This window comes from Coturnix japonica, chromosome 3, assembly GCF_054131305.1.
Source record: "Coturnix japonica strain WE chromosome 3, WE-NBRP24, whole genome shotgun sequence".
NCBI classification, from domain to species: domain Eukaryota; kingdom Metazoa; phylum Chordata; class Aves; order Galliformes; family Phasianidae; genus Coturnix; species Coturnix japonica.
In genome coordinates this window covers 64,306,124-64,328,086 of record NC_140665.1, presented here as the reverse complement: position 1 = coordinate 64,328,086, position 21,963 = coordinate 64,306,124, and the positions used below count along the sequence as shown (strand labels likewise).

At 46.1% G+C, this 21,963-nt stretch overlaps 1 protein-coding gene across 2 annotated transcripts in view; it reads right to left on the bottom strand.

Annotated features, from left to right (window-relative positions):
* SCML4 (Scm polycomb group protein like 4) overlaps positions 1–21,963 on the bottom strand; it is a 47,362-nt gene that overhangs the window by 20,137 nt on the left and 5,262 nt on the right. For both annotated transcript variants that reach the window (XM_015858810.3, XM_032443763.2), the window contains exons 3-6: positions 10,907–11,115; positions 7,370–7,505; positions 5,110–5,310; positions 3,475–3,669 (exon numbers count right to left, since the gene is read on the bottom strand). In XM_015858810.3, the coding sequence (XP_015714296.2) occupies positions 3,475–3,669; positions 5,110–5,310; positions 7,370–7,505; positions 10,907–11,107 (733 nt within the window). In that variant the 5' untranslated portion in view covers positions 11,108–11,115. The remainder of the gene's footprint in view (positions 1–3,474; positions 3,670–5,109; positions 5,311–7,369; positions 7,506–10,906; positions 11,116–21,963) is intronic.

Below are 21,963 nucleotides of genomic sequence, written 5' to 3'. Positions count from 1 at the left end.
GTGACTTGATCACTCATTTAAATGAGTTAAGCCCGCCTCTTCAAGTTGAAAATCAACTCATTTGTGCTGTGTTTCAAACCAAAACAGCATTTGAAATGAAACTTAAATTATGGCAATCTCAAGTTGTGGCAAATAATTTTCTGCATTTTGATACATTGGTTAAGAACAGTCCTGTGAATAGTGAAAGACCTGAAGCTGTGCTTTCCATTTTGAGAAAAGAATTTGAGAACAGTTCTCAAGATCTCCAAAAAAATCATCAATGTTTTGGTATATTTGCAACAGCGTTTTCAGTCAATATAGATGCATTACCTATGAATTTTCAAATGGAATATATAGAGTTTGCAATCAAACATCCAACTCAAAGAAAAAATTGGTCATATCTCTTTCCTAAGCTTTTATAAGTCTTATCTTACCAGAGCAAAGTATCGCTCACTTCACAATCATGCCATATTCATGTTGTCACTTTTTGGCAGTACGAACATTCGTGAACAATTACTGTCAAGAATGAAGTACAGGAAGAGTAATGTTTCATCAAAAATCTCTGACAGACACCTTGAGAACTTAGGAAGAATTGCAGCCACTGCCATTAAACAGACACTGACTCACTAATTTCACAGAATCAAGGTCAAATACCACACTAGGTTTATGTTTTTGTTGCTCTCTGTTTTTTTTTGTTTTTTTGTTTTTACATTTCAATAAAAAATATTTTGAGTTGTTTGGTTTTTTTTAAACTTATATTCATTAACTATATTGTACATTTTATATGCGACCCGAGACAACTTCTGTTTGCTCAATATGGCCCAGGCAAGCCAAGAGGTTGGCACCCATGGATTGGTGGGCTGGTGATGATGGGTTGATAGTTGGACTAAATGATCTGAGGCTGAGAGGGGATTTGATCCAGGTTTATAAATACCTGAGGTGTGGGGGCCATAGTGGTGAGGCTGGTCTCTTTTCAGTAGTGTGTGGGGAAAGGACTAGGGGTAATGGGATGAAACTACAGCATAGGAAGTTCCGCACGAATGTGTGCAAGAACTTCTTTACAGTGAGGGTGACGGAGCACTGGAACAGGCTGCCCAGGGAGGTGGTGGAGTCTCCTTCTCTGGAGATATTCAAGACCCGCCTGGACGCCTACCTGTGTGACGTGGTGTAGGGAGCCTGCTTTGGCAGGGGGGTTGGACTCGATGATCTCTAGAGGTCCCTTCCAACCCCTACGATTCTGTGATTCTGTGATCTTAGTGGTCTTTTCCAACCTTAGTGATTTTGTGATTCTATGATTCTGTGTCTATGGAGGAACACCAGCCAGGAGGAAGGAGACTTGCCCTTGGGCAGGCTTCTGGAGGAAGAGCCAATATTAAATTTAAGAATTCACCATGGCTGGATGGTCTGTGCTTCCTTCTTTAAGTCTGACCTTAGAATTTTATTTATTGTTTAAGGGATAATGTTCATGCCAGAGGAATATATGAGGCAATAAATGGCCTTTGCAGGTAATTAAATGCTGAAGAGATCCAAAGCTACTGATAGCCATAAAAGCCATTTATTCTGCATGTGCTGTGAAGCCAGAAGCACCATTCCTCATAGCGTGCAACGAGACAAGATTAAACAAGCCACAGTACTTGAAAGGGGAAAGACAACATTTTTCTTGTCCTCTCAGGGCTTGAAATTTCTGAGCTGCTGTTTATTTGGTGCTTTGAACAGTCAATATTGAGTGCAATAATATGTAGTTTTCTATCATGTTATTCTTTTTCTTCTAGCAGTTTTAGAAGGGCTTTGCACATGGTGACAAGATCTGCTGCTGTTGTTGGACAGATACTCAAATAAAGGCACAGCAAGGAAGGTTCCATGCAATCAATGGAAAAGTCTCTGATAAACCCAGCTCCTGAACCTAGCCTGGTGCATCGCCTGCTGCTCACACTCTCATAGTGCACATACCACTTCTCAAACCATCTTTTCAATGCTTGTACAGAGGAGTAGCCCACCTTCTGACACAAAAGGTTGTCAATGTAGCAGACTGTCTCTACCTGCGGACTGTGATTAGCGTGTATGGTGGGATGGCATGACTGCTGGACTAGATGATCTTAGTGATCTTTTCCAACCTCAGTGATTCTGTGATTCTGTGACTATGGAAGGGGGAGCAGGCATGAGTTGCAAGAGGCGTTATTAACTCAGGCACAGGGAGGGTGATGGAGTGTCAGCAGGGCTGACTGCAGACACAGGCTCTGGGTGCTAGCTGCAAGGCATGTCAGCATCACTGTAAGTGATAGACGCATGCATCAACAAATCCCACCTGGCCCACGTGAGCCATTAACATCTGGCAGTTGGCTGCAAGCACAGGTGAGTAATGGCTCAGGGGCATGTGCTGCAGGGCAGGGTTAAAAGGTGGCTCCTGTATGGTGTAAGTGGATTAATATGACTGGACACGATGCCGGCCTCGCCTTTCACATCTGCCAGTGTAAATCAAGAGTAACTGCACTGAAGTCAATACATGTGTTAAATTCATTGGTACACAGAGGCTGAAAGGCGCATGGTTTTAAAGAAAAGAACATCTCGATTATGAGCTGGAAATCAGACACAATGAAAAATGGGGCTGCTTTGCATGACTTCCCGTGGTGCTTTATTATGGCCCTGAAGCTTCCATGCAAGATCTGTCCCAATTGAGGCTCACTCAGACCTGTCTGCACAAAGGCCTCCCATTGTCCTTCATTATCGCCACTGCAGAGAACCCCTGTTCCTGCTTGGTGAAGCAGAGGGGCCTCTGTGCTGACCTTGCTGCAGAGAAATTCTGGCTTCCAGGGAGGAGGTAAAGAGATTTAGGCAATGAAATACCCCACAGATTCAGGGGCTCAGGCTCCAGTGCTACTGGATTTCTCTGCACAGAAATGATTCTGCCCCCGTGTGCACTCCCCACTCTCAGCTTTAGTGTGTAAAGCATGCCTTTCAATTGCCCTGGCAAACAAGCCATTTGTGGAATGCAGCTGTGGACGTGAAAACACCTTTCTCTCATTGTAGACATGAAAACATGCAATTGATTGCATTAGAGAGTGTACTCCCTTAGCACCCATATCACTGTTAATGAAAGGCAGCAAAATAATTTAAGTTTGGGTGGTTCTGCTAGTGAAGCCGTAACTTTGCATCCCTCTTCCAGTTCCAGGGCCGGATATGGTTGAGGAGGCCAGAATTTATGGAAGAAAACCAGTAGAAACAGAGACAATGGAGCTACACAATCCTTGTTTCCTTAGAAAGAGAGATTAAGTAGGCATAAAACAAGCAACAGATTGCCCCTGTCAATGTTGAGGCTCCTCAACACAGTGGTTCTCAGCTGAGAACTTCCTCTACAGCCACCTGGAAAGACACTGTGGATCTGTGTGCTGCTTCCCTCTGGAAAGATCTCCCAGGGACCTGCATTGCTCTAGCATATCTCTAGTATATCTCTTCCACATTACTAAACTTGGAGCATACATTGATAAGACAGCTTACCTGCCTCGATACGTCTGTCCTCGTACACCTCCACGCTTTCTGACATGGTGCTGTACTGTTGGGAGGGCTGGTTGCTGAAGAGGTTCTCACACAGGAGGCTGCGACATAACTTCTTCAGGAAGCGCAGGACGTACCCGATGCTGTTCACTGCCAGCAGGTTCAGGAGGTGCTGCTTCCCCTCAAAAAACGCTGAGACTGGAAAGCAAACAAGAGCAATTCAATCCCCAGCAAGGTATGGATGGTTATCATTTGGGAGCAGGGAAGAAGACTTCACACTAATATTTGTCTGTGTGACTTAAGGTATTTTACCCAATCACCCCCACCTGAAGTTCAAAGCAGACTAGAAAAGCTTAAGGAGCTCTTCTCACTTTTCCCTGGGAACACTGAAAAATTCCTGCTTGCAATGAAAAGCATTTAGCACAGAACCAGGAAAAAACAATGAAGTTTTGCACTAAATTACTCCAGTCTCATGTTTCTTTGACCAAATCTGTGTCATTCTTAGCATACTTCTAAGGTCCCTTAGAAAAGGCACACCTGTAGTTAGGCAGCACATGAGAGAATGAGAGGAAAGGAAATGAAGCAGCACTGATGTCCTGTTCCACACAGTGCATGGTGCCTGTACAACTGCTATAACTGGGGCTAGCAGTGCTTGGCTTGACTCAGCTGCAGCAGCTCTTCAGAAAGTGTTGTTTCCACACTCCCATCATTTCATTTTCACTGCATCCCCATACGCCAAAACAACGTTGTGACACAAATCTCCTGAAGTGATTCAAAACAATTCCCTCTTCAGACTGAGAAGCAGGCCAAGGCCTCTGCATGGGACATGAGAGGTCATCTAGATACAGCAAGAAGTATCATTCTGGGAAGATGAGAAGCTCCTGGGAAATTCCCTCTGATCTCTGGTTCTCTCTGATCTATTTGTTTAGTGATGCTCCATTGGAGGCTGCTGCAGGACTTCTGCAGTTCCAACAGCTGAGAGCAGGTTCAGCTCCGGGCCTGTGGTTGAACACATCAAAAGCTGAACCCTGTGCACTTTCCTTCAGAGCAACATGTGAACCTCACGCGGGGTTCCAATGCGGCTCTTCACTGTACAACTGCATGAAAAGCTTAGCTATAGATGTAGCCTGAGCAGTGAGCAGTGAGCTCTGAAGCTAGTCCTGCTCCAGCTCTAAGTTACTGCTGCAACACTCCTTACTAGGACATCACACTTCCATCACATTGATGCTGGTGCAGCGGTTCATTTTACACAAGCAGAAGTGATGTTCAAAGCTTGCCACCCTGTTCATGTAAATGGGACAACTAGGACAGGCAACGTTAGGGATCATGATAAGGCTTCAAGCACATTCCAGTTGTTCACAACCCAGAGCATTACAAGATTGCTGAGGTTGGCAGGTATCTCTGCATCCATCTGGTCCAATCCCTGCCTGAGGTTCCTGTCAACCCCTCTCTGTGCTGCTGGGGTACCTCTGGGTGGCAGCACAGCTCCCAGATGAGTTTGGTGTCATCCACAAATTTACTGGAGAGGCTTTCTACTCCATCAGCCAGAGCATTCATGGAGTTGTTAAACATGACTTTACCCAGTACCAACCCCTGGGGTTGTTACTGGCCTCCCACCCTTGCACAAAAATACCATACCTGACACCATCTCTCCTCCATATCCTTGTTTGATGAGTGAGAAGACAGTCTTTTGCTGCAGTGCACAGTCGATGCAAGCCTGAACAGCCTGCTGGAGGACTGAGGAAGGTCTCTCAGGCCCAAAGTGCTCTGGCAGTTGCTGCACTTTCTTTTGGTCGAGGTATGGCCCCAGATTAGCTTGTTTGTTGATGTAAATGCAGACTGTGGGCACAAAATCCCAACATGGTTATTACAAAATGGCCCTCAGAGCACCCAACAAACGCTAGCTTTATGTATTTCTATTAATTTCATGAGCTCTTTCATTCCTGAATCATTGCCATTTGTGTTTGCACAGTCAAGCTTCCCTCTGCTAATTACCCATTGCTGAAGTGAAGTTAGTGAAGCTTGAGCCTTTGCTCATAGTCACAGATGAGGACACGCTGAGGTCAAGGAGCTCCCACAAGTGCCCTGTATGTGCCTAGGGTCTAGGCTTTGCAGACTGTCCATGCACCCAGCTGGTGAGCACAACAGGGGCCCAGGGAGTGAAGGATACTAATGAGCCAAGGTGTTTCAGCAACAGCTAAACTCTACCTTGAGGTGTTTTGTTGTGTTGTTTTTGTTCTTTCTGTCTGTATTTTGGTCTGGTTCATGGAGTTGCCCTTTGAGAAACATTGATCTGAACTTAGTTTTATGAGACTATGGTTCAAGCTTTGGCTTCTGGAGGGGGATTTCAGGGGGCTACACTGCGCTGCAGTGCTACACCACAGGCTGTGGGAGGTTCTTGACCCTCCATGTCCAATCCTTTCTGACCCCCTCCCCCCCCCATGTACTGCACCACACCAATGGGACAGCTATTGCCTGTAGCACCAAGCCCACAGGGATCAGAAAGGCACATCTGCAAGGGATGCAGTATAATCCATGAGGTGGAGCAGTCAGTTTTTCTCAGTGCCATCAGACTTGCTTGCAATAGCCAAAAAATCAGTGTTCTCCCTGTGCTTGTGTAAGCATCTCTAAGCCTGGCTGGGGCTAACCACATCTCAGAGGCACAGAGCTGGTGTTGTGGTAACTACAGGCGACCGAGACACAGCCTGAAGTCAGGCTAAAGTGAGATGTATTATAATAGCTGGCTGAGTGCACTGGAGCTGTCATCTCTCAGACAATATAACATTATCCTCTGACAGAAATCAGATATGTGACAAAAAAACATCAAGCAATGCGGAGGACATGATGACAGCTGCGTAAAGTTGGAAATAATTTACAGTTTGCATCACCATAATGAAAATCTAGTGCGACTGTCACAGCACACACTGCCACCACATCCCTCACCCAGCGGCAGAAGGGGCTCAAGCAGTATATCCTGAGTAAACAGGGCCATAACAGCCATCATAATTATTGTTACATGGCACTGTGCACCTTCAAAGTACCAAGCGAGCCAAGGCACAGCACACCCAGGGACAGCAGCAGCATGCATGGGTTACAGGAGGCTGTCAGGTGAAGCTCATCAGGCACCAAGCCTCACCAGGTTTGCTAGCTTGGGCCTGCCTCCTTCCCTTCATCCCTGATCTGGCCGGAGCCTTCATGCACCAGCCACATCTTTTAATGCAGCACAATGTGAGATGCCACTTGGCACTCTGTAGCCTTCAGATGTGACAGGACAAATGAGAATAAAATATATTATTATCGCCACCATGCTTAGTATCATTTTGCTTCCAGAGCAGATGGAAAACTTCTCCTCTGTGCATCCCAGCTAAGAAATAATGGGATTTATATGTTTAGTTTAGAACCTAATGTTATCTAATCCATTTCTCTGCGAAATCTCAGGGTGTATCTATTGTCTCGTTGATTTTCTTCTCATTTACAGCAGTTTAAAGTCATTGACCTATGTTCCTTCTGCTCCGATAAGCAAAAAGGAGTGAGACTACCATCAGAAATGAGCAGGTTTGCTGTTGCTGTGAACCACTGGGGTCTAGGTGCTGGTTAACTCCCTCTTTGCCCTTCTCTTCCCATGTAGGTAAGAGATACACCTTGCTCACATGGCAATGGGTGTTCATAGGATGCTGATATCTGCATTTCAAGAAGAATGGGCCCAAGGTCTCTGCCAAACATGGCACTGCCAAAGCATAGTCCTGCCAGATTCAGCTCTGCTGTGTGTTACTGCCATCAGTCTGATCTGGAAAAGTCCCATTTTCATGAGCTGTGCTTGTTCTGGAAAGCACAGCAGCTGGCTGCCAGCTGTGGGATATGTTCCCCCCCTTGCCGCAGCATGCCTCAGTCCACATACCTGTAAGAGCCTGTAAGAGTGGGGTGGTCGATTTGGGGATGGTGGCTGCATCCTGTGGGATTGAGCTCACATCAGGCTCTGGCGTGCTTCTTGGTGGAGAGATTGCTAGGGGAGTCATCAGGACACGAGACTTCAGCTGCAAAAAAACCCCACAGTTATTTTGGAAACAAAACCAAACACCAGATATTCCAGTTTTTCTCTGCGTGTGTCCCTCCCCAGCAGCTCCCACCTGGGAGCAATTTTGCAGCCACAGGCTGGAAACTCTGCCCTGGTAGGAGGCAGGAGCCCACAGCCAGGCTGATTTGCTGCAGGTAGAAGCATTTCCAGTTATGGGATGCAAATATTATGCCACCCATGGGGCAGTTATTTACACCTGAGCAAATTGGGCATAAGACTCTAACAAATCAGAGCAATGGCATTTTACAACCTGTTTCATGTGCATGTAAATAATTCCCCGTGATTCAGAATAGGGGAGATGTAGGTGTTTTATCCGCATTACACTTCAGAGCTAAATTCTGCTCTTGATTATGGGGGTATAGAACTTCTGTGGATCCAGTGGCACCATGAGGCTCCTTTGGGTTGGCACCTGTGTAAATAAGCTCAGACCATGGTCCATAGTGTGCTGCTACATGACAGTAAATAGCAAGTACTGCACTATTACATCTAGCAATCTTCACGACCCACAGCTTGGCTTGGAGAAGAAAACCTGTGTGAATTTACAGCACAACATCACCATGTATCTTAGGTAGAAATGAAGCCAGACTATTAGCTACAGACCCAAACCTCCAGTAGTCCTGATGGAGACTAGAGGTTATTTGGAATAAAGATTTATGCTGCCCATGATTTATGGTTGCAACCATGTAAAACAAGCATTGCTATGTCAGTGTGACAGTAAGAACGGGAAATGGTGGAAGGGAGAGGGGAGGTTGCTGGGACTGCCTCCACCAAAGGGAGTTTTTTGTTATTAAATCTTTGGGAGTTTGGGCCCTTCCCCAGGTACTGGCTTATCCCAGCAAAGACTTCACTGTAAGAGGATTTTGGGGTCTCTCTTGCTTTCAGTAGCATGGTAGCTAGTGCAGGGATGCTACCCATCAAAGCAAACAAAACAGCTGTTTCTTGCACCCTAGTTCTTTGTCCCCATGCTCACAGCTCAATGGCCCCAAGCACAGGTTCAAATGTGCTGCCTGTAGAGGCAGAGGTTTGCCAGTGCCCAGCAGGATCTTCCACCTGGTACCCAGTGCTGGGAGCACGGGCAGGCTGCTGTTCAAGAGCAAAGAAAGAGAAGGCAAGTGTTGTCAACACTCAGCAGCCTGCAAGCTCCTTCCTGTCAGTCTGTTGGTGTAGTGAGAGGTTTACTGCAAACTTAATTGCAACAGCGCATGCTCTTCAGCTTTAGGGTCCAGATAAATGCCATTTTTATTAGAGGTGGAAAAGACTATGCCTTCATGTGATCAAAACTAAACAGTGCCTGATAACAAGAGACAGCATAGTAGTGACCATGGCTAAAATACCTCCTGGGTACTGAAACCCACAGCAGTCCTTGTGTCTCGCTAAGAAACAGAGACCATGTGGGTTTTCATCTGGTTGATGCAGGCTGGGTGCTGATATGAGTATTCAGCCATCATGACAGGGGGTGGCTCTGGTGAGCCCTGGGGTTTCTGATATGCCCTGCACACCCACATGGGGCAGTCAGCAGAGCTGATATTTCTGCCATCCTGTAGCAAAAGCAGGGAGATGGGCAACAGTATTTCCCAGATACAGTCCTTCCCCCTTCAGGTTCTGCTGCCTGTTACTTGGATGCCCTCTAGCATCACACACACCCTGCAGCAGTACTGCTCCAGCAGTGCAAAGAGCAGGGCCGGATCCTCTCACTTCTAGCAGGGCTGACAGATCTCTTCCTAATGAGATTTAGAATCCTGGGAAGAAATCTGTGCTTAACAAAAATGCAGTGTTTTATGGCTTGTGGGTTCCCCATCCCTGGAGGTTCTCAAGGCCAGGTTGGATGGGGCCCTGGGCAGATGAGCTGTGGGGTGGCAGCCCTGCCCACAGCAGGGATTGGGACTGGGTGGGCTTTGAGGTCCCTTCTCACCCAAGCCACTCTGCAGTTCTGTGATTCTCTGGCAAATAGCCAGCATCAGGTATAAAATGATTTTTGGCAAAAGAGCTAGTGACATTTCATAATTGAATGTGCAAAAAAGAATAAACAGGTGAGCAGGGAAAAGGGCTTTGCTCTGAGGTGAAGCAGGGTGAGATGTCAGTTTTAGAAGACACAGCCATTTGCTTTAATACCTACGGAAACAGGCAATGGGTCATCTGGTTTTAAGGAGTACGTGATTAAAAATGTATGGTATTCACATCTTGGTCAAAATACATTTAAATCTAGGCTGTAAATTCCTAGTTTGCTAAAAATTCAGAAGTATTTTTCCATCTGCTCTGTAATAATTCGGCTATCTGGTAGCTATAAAGAATTTGGTTGCCTGCCACTTGGCCACAGTGATTTTTAAAAATGCATTTCAGTCTCACGGCATCTGAAAGTTGCACAATTAGTGAGCTAATTAAATCAAGCTCAAGTTCCCCATCAAAAAGGCAATCTTTGACTCATGCTCAGACAGAGCAGCTCGCTTCAGCTGAGTGCACTGCATACAAAGGCTCCTCCCAGAAAAGGTTTCTGTGGTGTACAAATCCTATGATGTAAAACAATAGCACAGGGCCAGACACCTCGGGTGGTACAGACCTCAAGTGTCTGCTTCCGAACCCTGAGCCATCAATTGTAATAGCATTTCTTGCTGCTAGCTGCCACTCCCTGGGGAATAACATCATCCCAATGGCAGTGCCTGACTGCCCTGACACTGTGATCCAAAGTACAGCACCATGGCAGCACCATGGCAAATCTGAGCCTTCCTCTCCGATTCTCCTGTGCACAGACTGGTGTTGGGCAAAAGGCTTTCTCACAGGAGGAGGGGTGTGATTGGTGTGGAGCAGAATGTGCTACCAGCATGTTTTTTCATGTTACAGATCCATTGCAAATGGACAGACAGGCTGCTGACATACCATGCACAAGGTCACAGTGAGATCTGGTACACCACTCAGGGCTCCATTTCACATCTCCACCGTGTTATTACATCAGAATTGAAGAGTTTTAATCCAAAGAGCCTACAAGTGACCCAGCATCACTGATAACAGCATTGGTAACTGCAAGTGACTGAAGTAAATCAATTCAGATGTTTCCATCCTGAAGTTTTAGCTTAATAGTGAAGTAAACAATACTTTCGCAGTATTTCCATATGCCATGTTTCACAAAAACAAAAATCCTACCCACAAGCTAGATACACTATGTGTTTTTTTAATGGGGTGGAAGAGGAAGTGTCTCCTCTTGCTTTCTCCACCCAACACTTGCACAAAGTTGCCTCCTGTTGCCTCCTTTCCTGCATTTCCCTTGAGATCCTAGGGCAAAACATCTTACATACAAAACATCTTACATACAAAACATCTTATATAGCAGGAGGGGAAGGAGGAGTGTGAAAAACACATGTTTACCTTGTGTCCAGGCTTCCTCCCTCTCTTCTTTGGGATCTTTACTACCGGCAGAGCCCCGCTGGGTGCAGAGAAGAGGCTTTGGACGGTCACCTTGATGGGTGCAGGCTGCAGCGGGGGCCGGCCTCGCTTCCTCCCTGCGATGCGGGGGGATGGCATGGCTGAGGGGTCCCGGAGGGTGGGCAGGGGTGGTGAGTGGCTCATCCCAGGAGCTGTGGGTCAGCCAGGAGCGGGGAGAAAGAAGAAAAGAGTTTTCTACTCAGTTTTTGTTTCATGGCTTTTCATCAGCATGCCGAGCAGTAGCACGTTTTCTCACATCGTCATTTTGTCTTTTACTGTGAATCATAAAGCAGAAACAAATATGCTACAGGCATGCACTCCTGGGTGCAATTCACAGGCTACATTCAGCTCAGCTGCTCCAAAGTGAGACTAGTTCTTAGGTATCATGCCCAGTTTTCCCTACTAACCTTGAGTACAGTGCAGGGAGCTGCATCAGGTGGCAAGGCCTCTATTGCAGGTGGCTAACAGTGAACCCCACAGTGGTGTCCCTACCCTGCATCCTTCAGTGTCTCAGTTGAGTCCTCATTTTGCCAGTGTCATAGGTTTGGTGAGCAACCAGCTCAATTGGTGAGCAACTCACTCTGTGTTGAATGTGCCCACCCTGCTTTCAGTGGGATTCCCTCCTGCGGTCCCTGCCAACCTGCATTATTCTACAACCCACTGATTCTGCAGCTCCTTCCTCACCTTGGAAGTACTGCCCACATCAAACAGGCCTCCCCCCATCTCACAAAGCACAGCACTCCCAAACAGGGAGGCAGAGCTGGACTGCCAGGCTGCCGGCACAAAGTAGGAGGATTGCCAAACATTTACGCTCTGCAATTTTATAGCATCTGTTACCGCGCATGCTAGTAGTGGGCTTTTGGATGTACTCCATCAAAAGCTGTTATTTCATCACAACTCCACACAGCTGATGAAGTTGAACAGGGGTAATGGAGTGGAATTTGGTCCATTTCCCTCCGTCCAAGTTTTAATAAAGAAAACAAATATGCAACCATACAAAGTATCAAGGGAATACACAGCGTTCTTCATAGCTTCTGGCAAGAGTCGTGTGCTAACAAAGGTCAATAAAAAACCCATGCAGAAATAGCTTTTTGAATGTTGGTTTGTGCAGGCATCTGCTTTCCTGAGCGTGGGCAGAATGCTAACCCTGGCCCCAGCCAGCATATATTGCTAGGCATGAGGGCATAAGCAATTCTCATGCTTTTCTGATAAGCCTTGCTACGGCTGACGTTTTCAATTTCATGCTCCCCCAGGCCAGTGATAACAGAAGACTCCTAGCTTTATGTTTTTACAGAGCTGACTCCTGGCCCTCTCGCTTAAGGAGAAAAGCCTGAAGATGTGATCCCAGCGCGTCCTCGATGCTCAAAAGAAACAGAGAGCAAGCAGAGGTTTGTTCATTACTATGAACAACTACAGATTTCTACAAAATCCACAAACTGCAAATTCAAATCTGATAATTTCAGAAGCCAGCATGATCAGACTGAGCAGAGATGACCTTGCTGGCAATGAAATGGGGCTGTGGTACTGCGTGATGCAAAGGGGCTGCCTGGTGAGGAGCATCTGCTGCTGGGGATCCCCTATCTCAGGGGTAAATAGGTTCTGCCTGGTCAGAACTTGGAAAGTATGTCTCACTGACAGCTAGTTCTCTCCTCTGGTCTTACCTATTCTGTAGTTTACAGAATCAGTTGCCGGATGAGCAAAAATAGAGAGCTCCCAACCCCAACTCCCAGTAAAGGCACTCATTTGAAATATATTAGAAATGGATTTTTAAATAACATTAGGGCTATCTGCTATGTTCAGGCAGATCCATTACGTATGACGGGAGCTATCATTTGAAAATACAATTTCCAGTCTTCAACGTCAACTGTCTAAAACCCTCATGCAAAAGTTGGGTGTATATCATCAGGCTGGAGTGAGCACTGCATGACAAAGCTGCCACCTTGTACCACGGACCAAGGACACCGTGGTTGTGTCCTCCAGTTGTGCTCAACCAGCTCAAGAACCATGTGAAAGCCCGCTGAGAAGGTCTGTTTTTACTGAATAGAAGTCTGGTGTGTCTACAGACAGTATAGTTTCAGGGTTAAAAGCATCACATGTGCTGGCATACAGGAGCCATTCCATGCACGGAATGACCTCAGTGAAAAGTATTGGAGCTGATAAAACAAAGACAAAAAAATCAGAGGCAGTATAGGAGCTGTTGTTACTGCACCAGCCATGACTTGGCTCTCTTTTCCTTTATGCTTCAGGAAATACAAGAACATTTTTGGTGGCATTTACTGTGCTACACTGCTGCAGATGCTGGAAGACAAGTGTGCTCCCCAGCAGTGGGGAAACAGAGCAATGATGCTTGGCCCTCAGCTCAGCTCCTGCAAAGCTTGCTGTCTTAGGAAACTTGATGCCACTTAAGGGTGAATACAAGGAAGCAAATTACAGGCTGCTAACAAAGACGCCTCCCTGATTCAGGGAATAGCTGTGGCACAAATAATTGGGGGCAGTACGTGGGGAAGAAAATCTGCAGCTCTTTGCCCTGTCCTTGTACCCTTCCTAGGGCAGGAGCTCTGGACAGCCCTCATCATGGTGACACTTCAGAATGACCCGAGTCTATCACTTTCCTTTCCTCGGTTTAAAATAACATCAGGAAACTGTTTTACATGCATAGCTTCTCTTCACTTAATGCAGGGCTAGGCGCAGAGCAACCTTCCCTTATCCTCGCAAACCATATGGTCTGCTGATTTTATTTCCAGCCCTGCCACCCACGTTGCCCCTTCAGGTCCCAAGAGCAGGCACAGGGAGGGGAGTGCTGCAGTATGAGTCCATCTGGGCAGCCGAGGATATTCAGGGACCCCAGGCAGCTCCACATGCACTGCAGGATGCTTCCAACAGCCCGTGCTTTGCGCTGTGCATGCCCTGCATCGTGTGATGGTATATTTGCTCAGTGACTGGCAACACCGTGCTAGTGGAGGGAGCTACAGTGTATTTCCTCCTAAGCTGAGGATTTTTGATGGACTGCAAGGATCTCTACTTAATAAAAACAAATGCCTGTAATAAATGTGGCTTTTAACCTACGCTCCAGTAACTGCAAGGGGCTAAAAATATGGCATAAAATTTTATATCAGTAATTCCAGATGATGATCATTTAAATTTGGCTTACACCAGGTCTTATGCAAACCTGTGCATGGGCTGGCACAGAGATAATACCTAGGGAAGGAGGGAACTGTACATGTGTTAATCCAAAGCAAGGTGTAAAAGTGAGTTGAGCAGGAAAGGTGTCAGTCTCAAAGCAGCTGAAAGAGAATCCCCTTCATTCCCAGCACAGTCACTGGTCCCAATTGTAGAGACCCAGGAATCCCAGGTCCTGGAATTCCTGCCAGCACTTGCAGCCCTGCCTCTGACTTTTGCCTTCTGCACATTTCCCAGGCCTACATTACCAACATCTGCACTTGGAAAAGATAAACTTCTCATAAGCTTGTGTGGTATTCCTTCAGCTGTTGTTCAGGAAAGCACAGTCTGCAGGGGATTACTGTGTTATTAAATGGAAGGAAAGTGATATTCTTCAGCCAGTAAGAGGACTATTTTTTCTTCCTTCTCTACATGCAGCTGGGTAGCCCTTGCACAGTGACCACCTGATAAGATGGTAGCCTGTGCAGTGGGTGAGTAATATGGGAAGCATTGCTTGAGCCGGAAGCAAAGCTTATACCCATTTGCTCTTCCTGGCTGTGGGAATCAAGAATGGGATTCATTTTGCCTAATTTCAAACCTTAGTTAGTCAGTTGCCTCAGCATAGGTACCTCCTGTCATTTCAGATCTCTCAGACTCTGTGTCACATCTGCCAAAATGTCTTAGGCACTCCAGGTCACCTCAGACAGCACTAGAAGACTATCTTAGGTAACCAGGTATAGCTTTAGGGGAGATTTCAATGAAAGATTACACCCAAATGCCTACATTCAGACAGTTATCCCAAAGTATGTCCACATGGTCTGAATGTGTGACCTCCCACGATACCAGCTGGACAGATGTGGACATGCTTTATGGTGGGCTTAGTGGCTCTAGGATCCACATGCCAGGTCCAATCTGACAACTGTGGGAACTTCACAACTTCTTTATGGACAACAGCATATGGAACTAAACAAATTTCAAATAGCCTTGGGTTTGACTTGTCTATTTTTGAGCCAACATTGGGATGAGATTAATACATGTTTCTTATGTTAACAGAAGGATCCCAGGGAAACAAATGCAGATGTGGACAGCTATGATGCCCAGGTGAATTCCATTGCTGGTTACTAATGAGTAATCACAGCTATGGACACTTTTTTCCTGCTGGGAACCACTCGTGGAGTGACCGATCTTTAGACATTGAAAAGAAGTAACTGTGAGTATTTCCTCCCCACAGAGAAGTGCTACAGCAGCAACTGTAAGAAGACACAAAGATGAATGAATATGCTTTTGTTCTAGGCTGTAAAAACATGGCTTTCTAATGAGCTGTAATCTTCTGTTAGATCATTTTCTCCCTGCAGCACAGCAGAGATTTAACTCTCTTCAGTAGAACTGAAAGTGGCAGCAGCATCCAGAACACCATACACCAGTATCCATCACTGCCTACATCCTGTCTACCTTGCCCCAGAGCCATCATTTCAGGCAGAGAGGCAAAGGGAGAATGGCAGCATTAGAGAGGGTGAGGTAGGAAACGTTTCCTTCAGCACAGTCATTTTGAGCCTGAGACACACTGGCAAAGCACAGTCATTTTGAGCCTGAGACACACTGGCAAAGCACAGTCATTTTGAGCCTGAGACACACTGGCAAAGACGTGGTGTGCGTTCTACTTTCCTGAAGGGTAAGAGTTGATGTAACCACAAACTCATATGAACCTGTTAACTCATTTCAAGCAGACCAGATATGGCACAAGAAGAAAGAGTGAAATGTTTTGTAGGCCTGGTAGAAATACAGAACTGGTAGAGATGTGAGGCTCACACTTGCAGGTCTCCATTTTTGGCTGTCTGTCTTACAAGATGCCAGAGTATTCATACATGTGAGAGCAGAAGATCTTTGTTAATTGCTTTGTGTTCATGCTTTTTGCCTGCTTTGAACCAACTAGCCTGGACATGGCTGGCATGCTGCAGTCTGGCTGCCTGCATCTCTGGAAAACAGCATTTCTCTTCACACCTAGCTTTTCACCTGCATATCACTGCCAGAAATGCTGCAGGTTATACTGCAAGGGCAATCGCATTATGCTTTACTAAACAATTTGCCAATGGATCCACATCAAACAAGAAAATATCCTTTTACCTTTGCATTTAAAAAAAAAAATATATTCCCAAACATGCCCAAACGCAGCAGAAAGGCAGGTGCATCTCTGTCACAGGTGCTTTGCTGGCTGCTTATATTTGTGGCTGGCATCTCAGGTGGAAGAACACCAGGCACAGCACAAGCAGCAGCTGGTGATGCACCCTGCCCTTACCTCCTATTTTCTGGGTGCCTCAGCAAAGAGGTAGGAGTGGCTAAGGCAGGGCACTGGCTTCTTCAAAACCCAGAGAGGATTAATGGTGTCTGCTCCTTTCCTTGTTAGTAAGAGCAAAAGAAAGAAAGAAAAAATAATTCCCAGTGTTATCTTGCACGCTGCTTTATTTTTTTTAAAGTTAATTCCATGGCAGAGATGGTGCTGTCCTTGAGGAGGTATCCTTTGAAGGATAGCACCCTGGTGACAGCAGGTAGAGCCATGCTGCCTGCCCCTGCTCACTCAGGTTTGCTAAATGAGCCAGAAGAACCTGAAAACCCTTGCAAGAATGGGACCCTCAGGAGCAGCTGAGGCTGGCCTTGCCTCTCCAGCCCTCCTTTCTTCATTTGGCCTGACATTTTTGTTGCAGACTAGTAGCCTGTGGTAGGGGATTGAGGAGGTGAGACTTCACAGAGTGTGAGCATGAGCAGGGAGCATGGGAGGGAGGATCGGAAAACGGAGGTGAGGTGGCCACAAGAGTGCTCATGGTTGCTCTGCTAGGTGGGCAGGCCACGTGTGCAAAGTGGGCTTGTGCAGATCAGGCAGGAGGAAAACAAGGCAAAAAGTCACTCCTTCTGGCTCTCATGAGATAGGGTGCAGCTGGCAAAGCTGCTTCTGGTAGTGTAGAGAGGCAAGAGGCAAAACAGGGCCTTAGTCTGCCCATCTCTCCCTTCTTTGCAAACTGCCAAACACAATTTCCAGCACCAGAATCCTCCAGCCTGTGTTTCCTCAGCTGCAAATGAGGATACTGGAGATGCAAAAATGCCTAGTAAGTTTTTAACCAATTAAGCAATGCTGAAACAAATCTTTTATTACGTACACAAGTGTCCGTAGCCCTGACAGGACCTCAATCCACAAAACCAGGGATGAGTGATTCTGAACAAGAAGAAATTAAATTTAAATTGGGATTCATATTTTAGCAGTGCCTGCTTTACAAATTTGGTCAAGCAGTGGCTGGTTCAGACATCCTGGTTTCTGATCATACATTTTGCCCGTGTGATTTACAGGTTGCTTTCTAGGAGTCCCCTCCTGCCATTAGCTCTGTTACCAGGGAACTTGCACAGTTAACAAGCTAACTCTCCTTGAACTGAAGGCACACAAAGCGATCTTATTTATCTACCACCTTCAGACCAGCAAAGAAAACACCAACTTCTTTTTTGAATGTAGTTACTTTATTCCTCATCTTCTGTGTCTCGCACAGAAGCCAGAAGCTTTCATCACGGATAAGCCACAGAAGACCCCTTCTGCTCTTTGTTAAATGTTCAGGAGCAAAGATTTGGAACAAATGAATGTGAAATGAGCAACATTTATATTATGGCCATTTCAGTTCTCCAGCTGAGTCTGTAATTGGCTGATGCTCATATTTGCTCCCTCTTGCTCATCTGGCAGTACTCTGCTTTTATATCTGCTTGCCTTTTTTTCCCCCTAATTTTCTGCAGGTTCTGCATTTATGGGACATCTTCAAGCAGTTTCTGCAGTGCACGGATAAGCCTCACAAAGCTTCCTTCCAAGAAGGATCCAAATACCTAGATAATTTCTATGAAATGCTTCCAGTGTTTTATTGAACCAGATGTACATTGCCTTTCCTACAGGAAAAGAAGTTTGATATTCACATTGATCTAGAAGAAGGACTTGTTACCCCTGTTACACAGGAGCATGAGACTGTTTTCCATCATGCTCAGGACCCAACGATCTCTCTAACTGCAGCTATGCCACTAAATAAAAGAGGAGGAGCAGGACTAATGCCCATCTCTGGAGCTTGGGGTGTGGTGCCTAGTGGCCAAAGCTAGCCCCATGCAGAAGACCTGTCTCAGAAGAACTGGATGGGGCAGCCTGGTTTACACCAGGGATGCCAGCACTATGCAGGGCAAGAAGGGTTTCTTGAATCATAGAATCACAGAACCGTAGGAACTGGAAGGAACCTTTAGAAGATGGTCTAGTCCAACCCCTCACCCTCCACTAAAGCCGGTTCCTAGACTCTTAACCTTTGTACAAGAGGGGACCTCTTGTGATGACTTTGCTTTTGAAGGTGAATGGTTACCTAATACAAAGTCCTAGTTTCTCATAGTCTGCTGTCACAGCTGTCTGGAAGACCTGTATCCCATACAGAGGTGAATTTAACCCTGGGATTGTCCTCCCCGTCAGCTTCACCCTTACTCAAGGCACAGGTGCTCTCACTAGCATCTGAGACCAGTCACAGGTCTTCCTATAAGAGTGCTTCCAGACTGGTCCTGAGCTGCAGGAACACGGCTTATGAATGTTTAATTAATTTCAGAAGAGTTTGGAAACAAATGCCAGCAGTTGCGCTCGCCTGGAGCTCGCCTGGCTGTCAACCAGCAAGGCAGGAACTGATCCCTGAAATCGTCTGGAATTAGCAGGAAAAGAGTCACAGGCACAAAGGCTCCAGTCAAGTTGAAAAACTCCCTCTTTCCCCAGCTCCAGCAGACCTCCAGCAGTGTAGTAAGAAATGCAAGTCGATTTTATAGAGGAAAAGAGAAAATTGGTGTGATGAGCTGCTTGGGGTGGCCTGTCTGTTCTCTTCTGGTGTTATTGCCTCCCATGCTACTCTAGGTATTTCTTTATTGCTTACATACTGTCCTCTTCAATTACTTTAGCAAGTAAATGCATTTTTTAGTACAGAGGCAGCCCCAGTCCTGGGTACACCTTCATCATTCCCTGCTTTGCTGGGACTGAAACTTCCATGCCTCCCTCTCTGTCTGAGCATGTCTGCAGGACTAATACACACATACTGCAAAAAGAGGTGGGAAACCCCTTCCCATTAAAATATGGTTTACAGGAAAACTGAACACTACAGAAACTCTGTTTCACACTAATTACACCCACAGCATCACATTTGGTTCACACTAATTATGCTGCACTGCAGTAAAGCCCACTGAATGTCCTTGCTCCCTGAAACCAGCCCAATGGGCGAGTGACTGAGAGCCAGAAAGAGCTACCACAAGGCACTAGGAACCACTTGGCCACTGTACCATTGAGGGATGGGCACAGCCATGGCACAGAGTGGAGAGCTGAGCTGTGAGAAACGTGTTTGTCTCTCAGAGGAGCTGATGGATGCCCCAGGAAATAAAATTGATCCCTTAAATCTGAAGAAGTGATATTACAAAAGTCAATAGGGAAATATCTTTTCTTAGATGCAGGGCAGGAATTTCACTCATTTCTCACATAAAGTTATCCTTATTCCTCAGGGACATTCTGCACTTTTATATTACATTTTGAGCAATAATACTTATAAAAGATCCATGCCTTTCTGGCATTAACTAGAGTAGCTCTTAGGTTTCTGCCTTTAGGGACTTCAGCAACCACAGCTTCTGAAGATGCTCCAAGCGTTCATTTCCACACACGGGAGGCATGTTTTTATTCAAATGCATTGTAACATTGGAATCGATGACAAAAATAAAAGGATATTTATTTAATCATTGCGTTCAGAAACAACAACAAAAACAAAATGATGTACATCACTGCTGGAGTCTGTGGTGTTTGCTGGGACTAAACAGTCCCCGCTGCCACGACTTCTCTTGTGAGAGGAAAAACTCTGATGCAGTCCAAATCCTTGCCTAAACTCAGATGGGTTCAGGAGGGAAACCAGAGCTTTCCAGCACATCTGGAACTGAAATATGCTGGGAAGCTGCAAAGCATCTCAGAGCTCAGATCATGGGAACGTGGTGGGCAGGGCAGTGGGGCTGGGTGAGTGTGGCTGGACAGTAAGGCCTACTGGCTGCACCTGGTCACTACAGCGCACAGAGTTGTATTTGGCACAGTGAATGATACCTGTAATTCATTTCTAAACAAACACACTGCTCTCACCTTTCAGAACTGTGAAAACAGCACACTTCAGAAATGCTTGGAGCTGCTGAGGAAGAAGTGTCTGCACTGACAGACTCAGGAATGAAGCATCTCTGATGCTGACAAATCAGCCAATTCTGTCATGTTCTGACTTAGCACTGAGGTTTCCATACTCAGTGGCAGCAGGTGCTGGGGGGAACCTAAATGACCAGAAGGGGTGGAGCCAGGATCAACCCCCTCCCAGATCTCATTTAAGGTCTGGCAGTGAAAGTGAGGGCATCTTGTTGGAGAGCTCTGCCTATGTGAGGCCTTTTGAAGGTGAGATGCTTTTTTTCCTTTTGTTTCTGCATCTACAGTTGCTTATCCTCACTTGTTGCAGCCTGGGTCTCTGCTACCCTGCTGGTATTACTGTGTTTTCCATCACATTGTGGTGTTACACCATGTCACTCAGAGATGTATTTATTATAAGCTTTTGGGGATAGTGCACTTCTTGAGATGCTGGGTATGTGTCTCTTATTGGGGGTAGTACAGTTCTTGAGACAATGGGTGTATCTCTCTTAATGAAAGCTTTCTGAAATCATAAGGGAAAGAAAATGGTAGGTTGGAATTCTCCTTGTATCTCTATTGGAAATCCAGGGTAAATGCCAAAGGGATCGGATGTGCTTAAGGTGGCTGTAGTAAGCTGGGGGTGAAGTCCCCTACTACAGATGCCTACTTCTGCATCTAAATGCCCAGTGTAGATTCTCTCTCTATCACTCTGACTCAGTTGGGACCCAGCACCACCAATGTAATCACTATGTCCCACGTTCTTTGCACTCAGAGTTTATCCTGTTTTTGCCCTGAAGCTTTCTTAGCTCGTTTATCATATCTTGCAATTGATAACTTGAATGCACTTCTACCAGAACACTGCCACACTTGCATAGAGCCTGCAAGGGGCTGAAGTAGGGTGCCCAGCACAGTGAATGATGAAGGGAGCCCTATATACACCTGGAGGGATCTCAGACTATATTTTTTCCTTCCCTTTTCCTCCCTGTTTGTACTCCCTCAGCTTTCCCAGTGCATCATTTCTCCCCTGATGCTCTAACACTCTCATGCTGACTGCCCACCTGCACTGCTCTTTCTAGCAAACAGTGGGCAATGGGACATAGTATCAGTCTTTCTCTGCCCCAAAATTAGCATAAGAAGCTCATCAGCTGTGAGTGCAGGCAAATGTGACCTTTTCAGAAGCGGGCTTTATTTATCTATTCTGTTGTCATTAATTCCTCTGTTGCTAAAATCTGTTAGAAAAGAGTGGTGCACAGCTTTTTGTGGCTTATCCTGCATGGAGACGTGCCTGGTAGCTGTGGGAGACTCCTGTCACATGGGACTATGTAGGATTGCATAGGAATGAGTTTAGGAGAACTGCCTCACTTCCAAATTCAATGTAATAAATCAATCAAGAAGCAGCTTTGGTTGCCTGTTTTTCAGCAGAGAATGTTCCTTCTTGCCACCCCCCAGACCACATACCCCAACAATCTTTCTTTTTTCTCCCTGGCAGCACAGGAGCATCCCTCCCTTTCCCTGGGGAGGTGCTGGGAACACAGATGACACCTAGGACCCCCCACAGGAACCTAGGGCTGGCTTGAGAGCTACTTGCATCAAAGCATAAGACAGCTACGCCCTGCCCCAGTCTGCCCCAGCTCACATTTGTATAAAATAGTGCCAG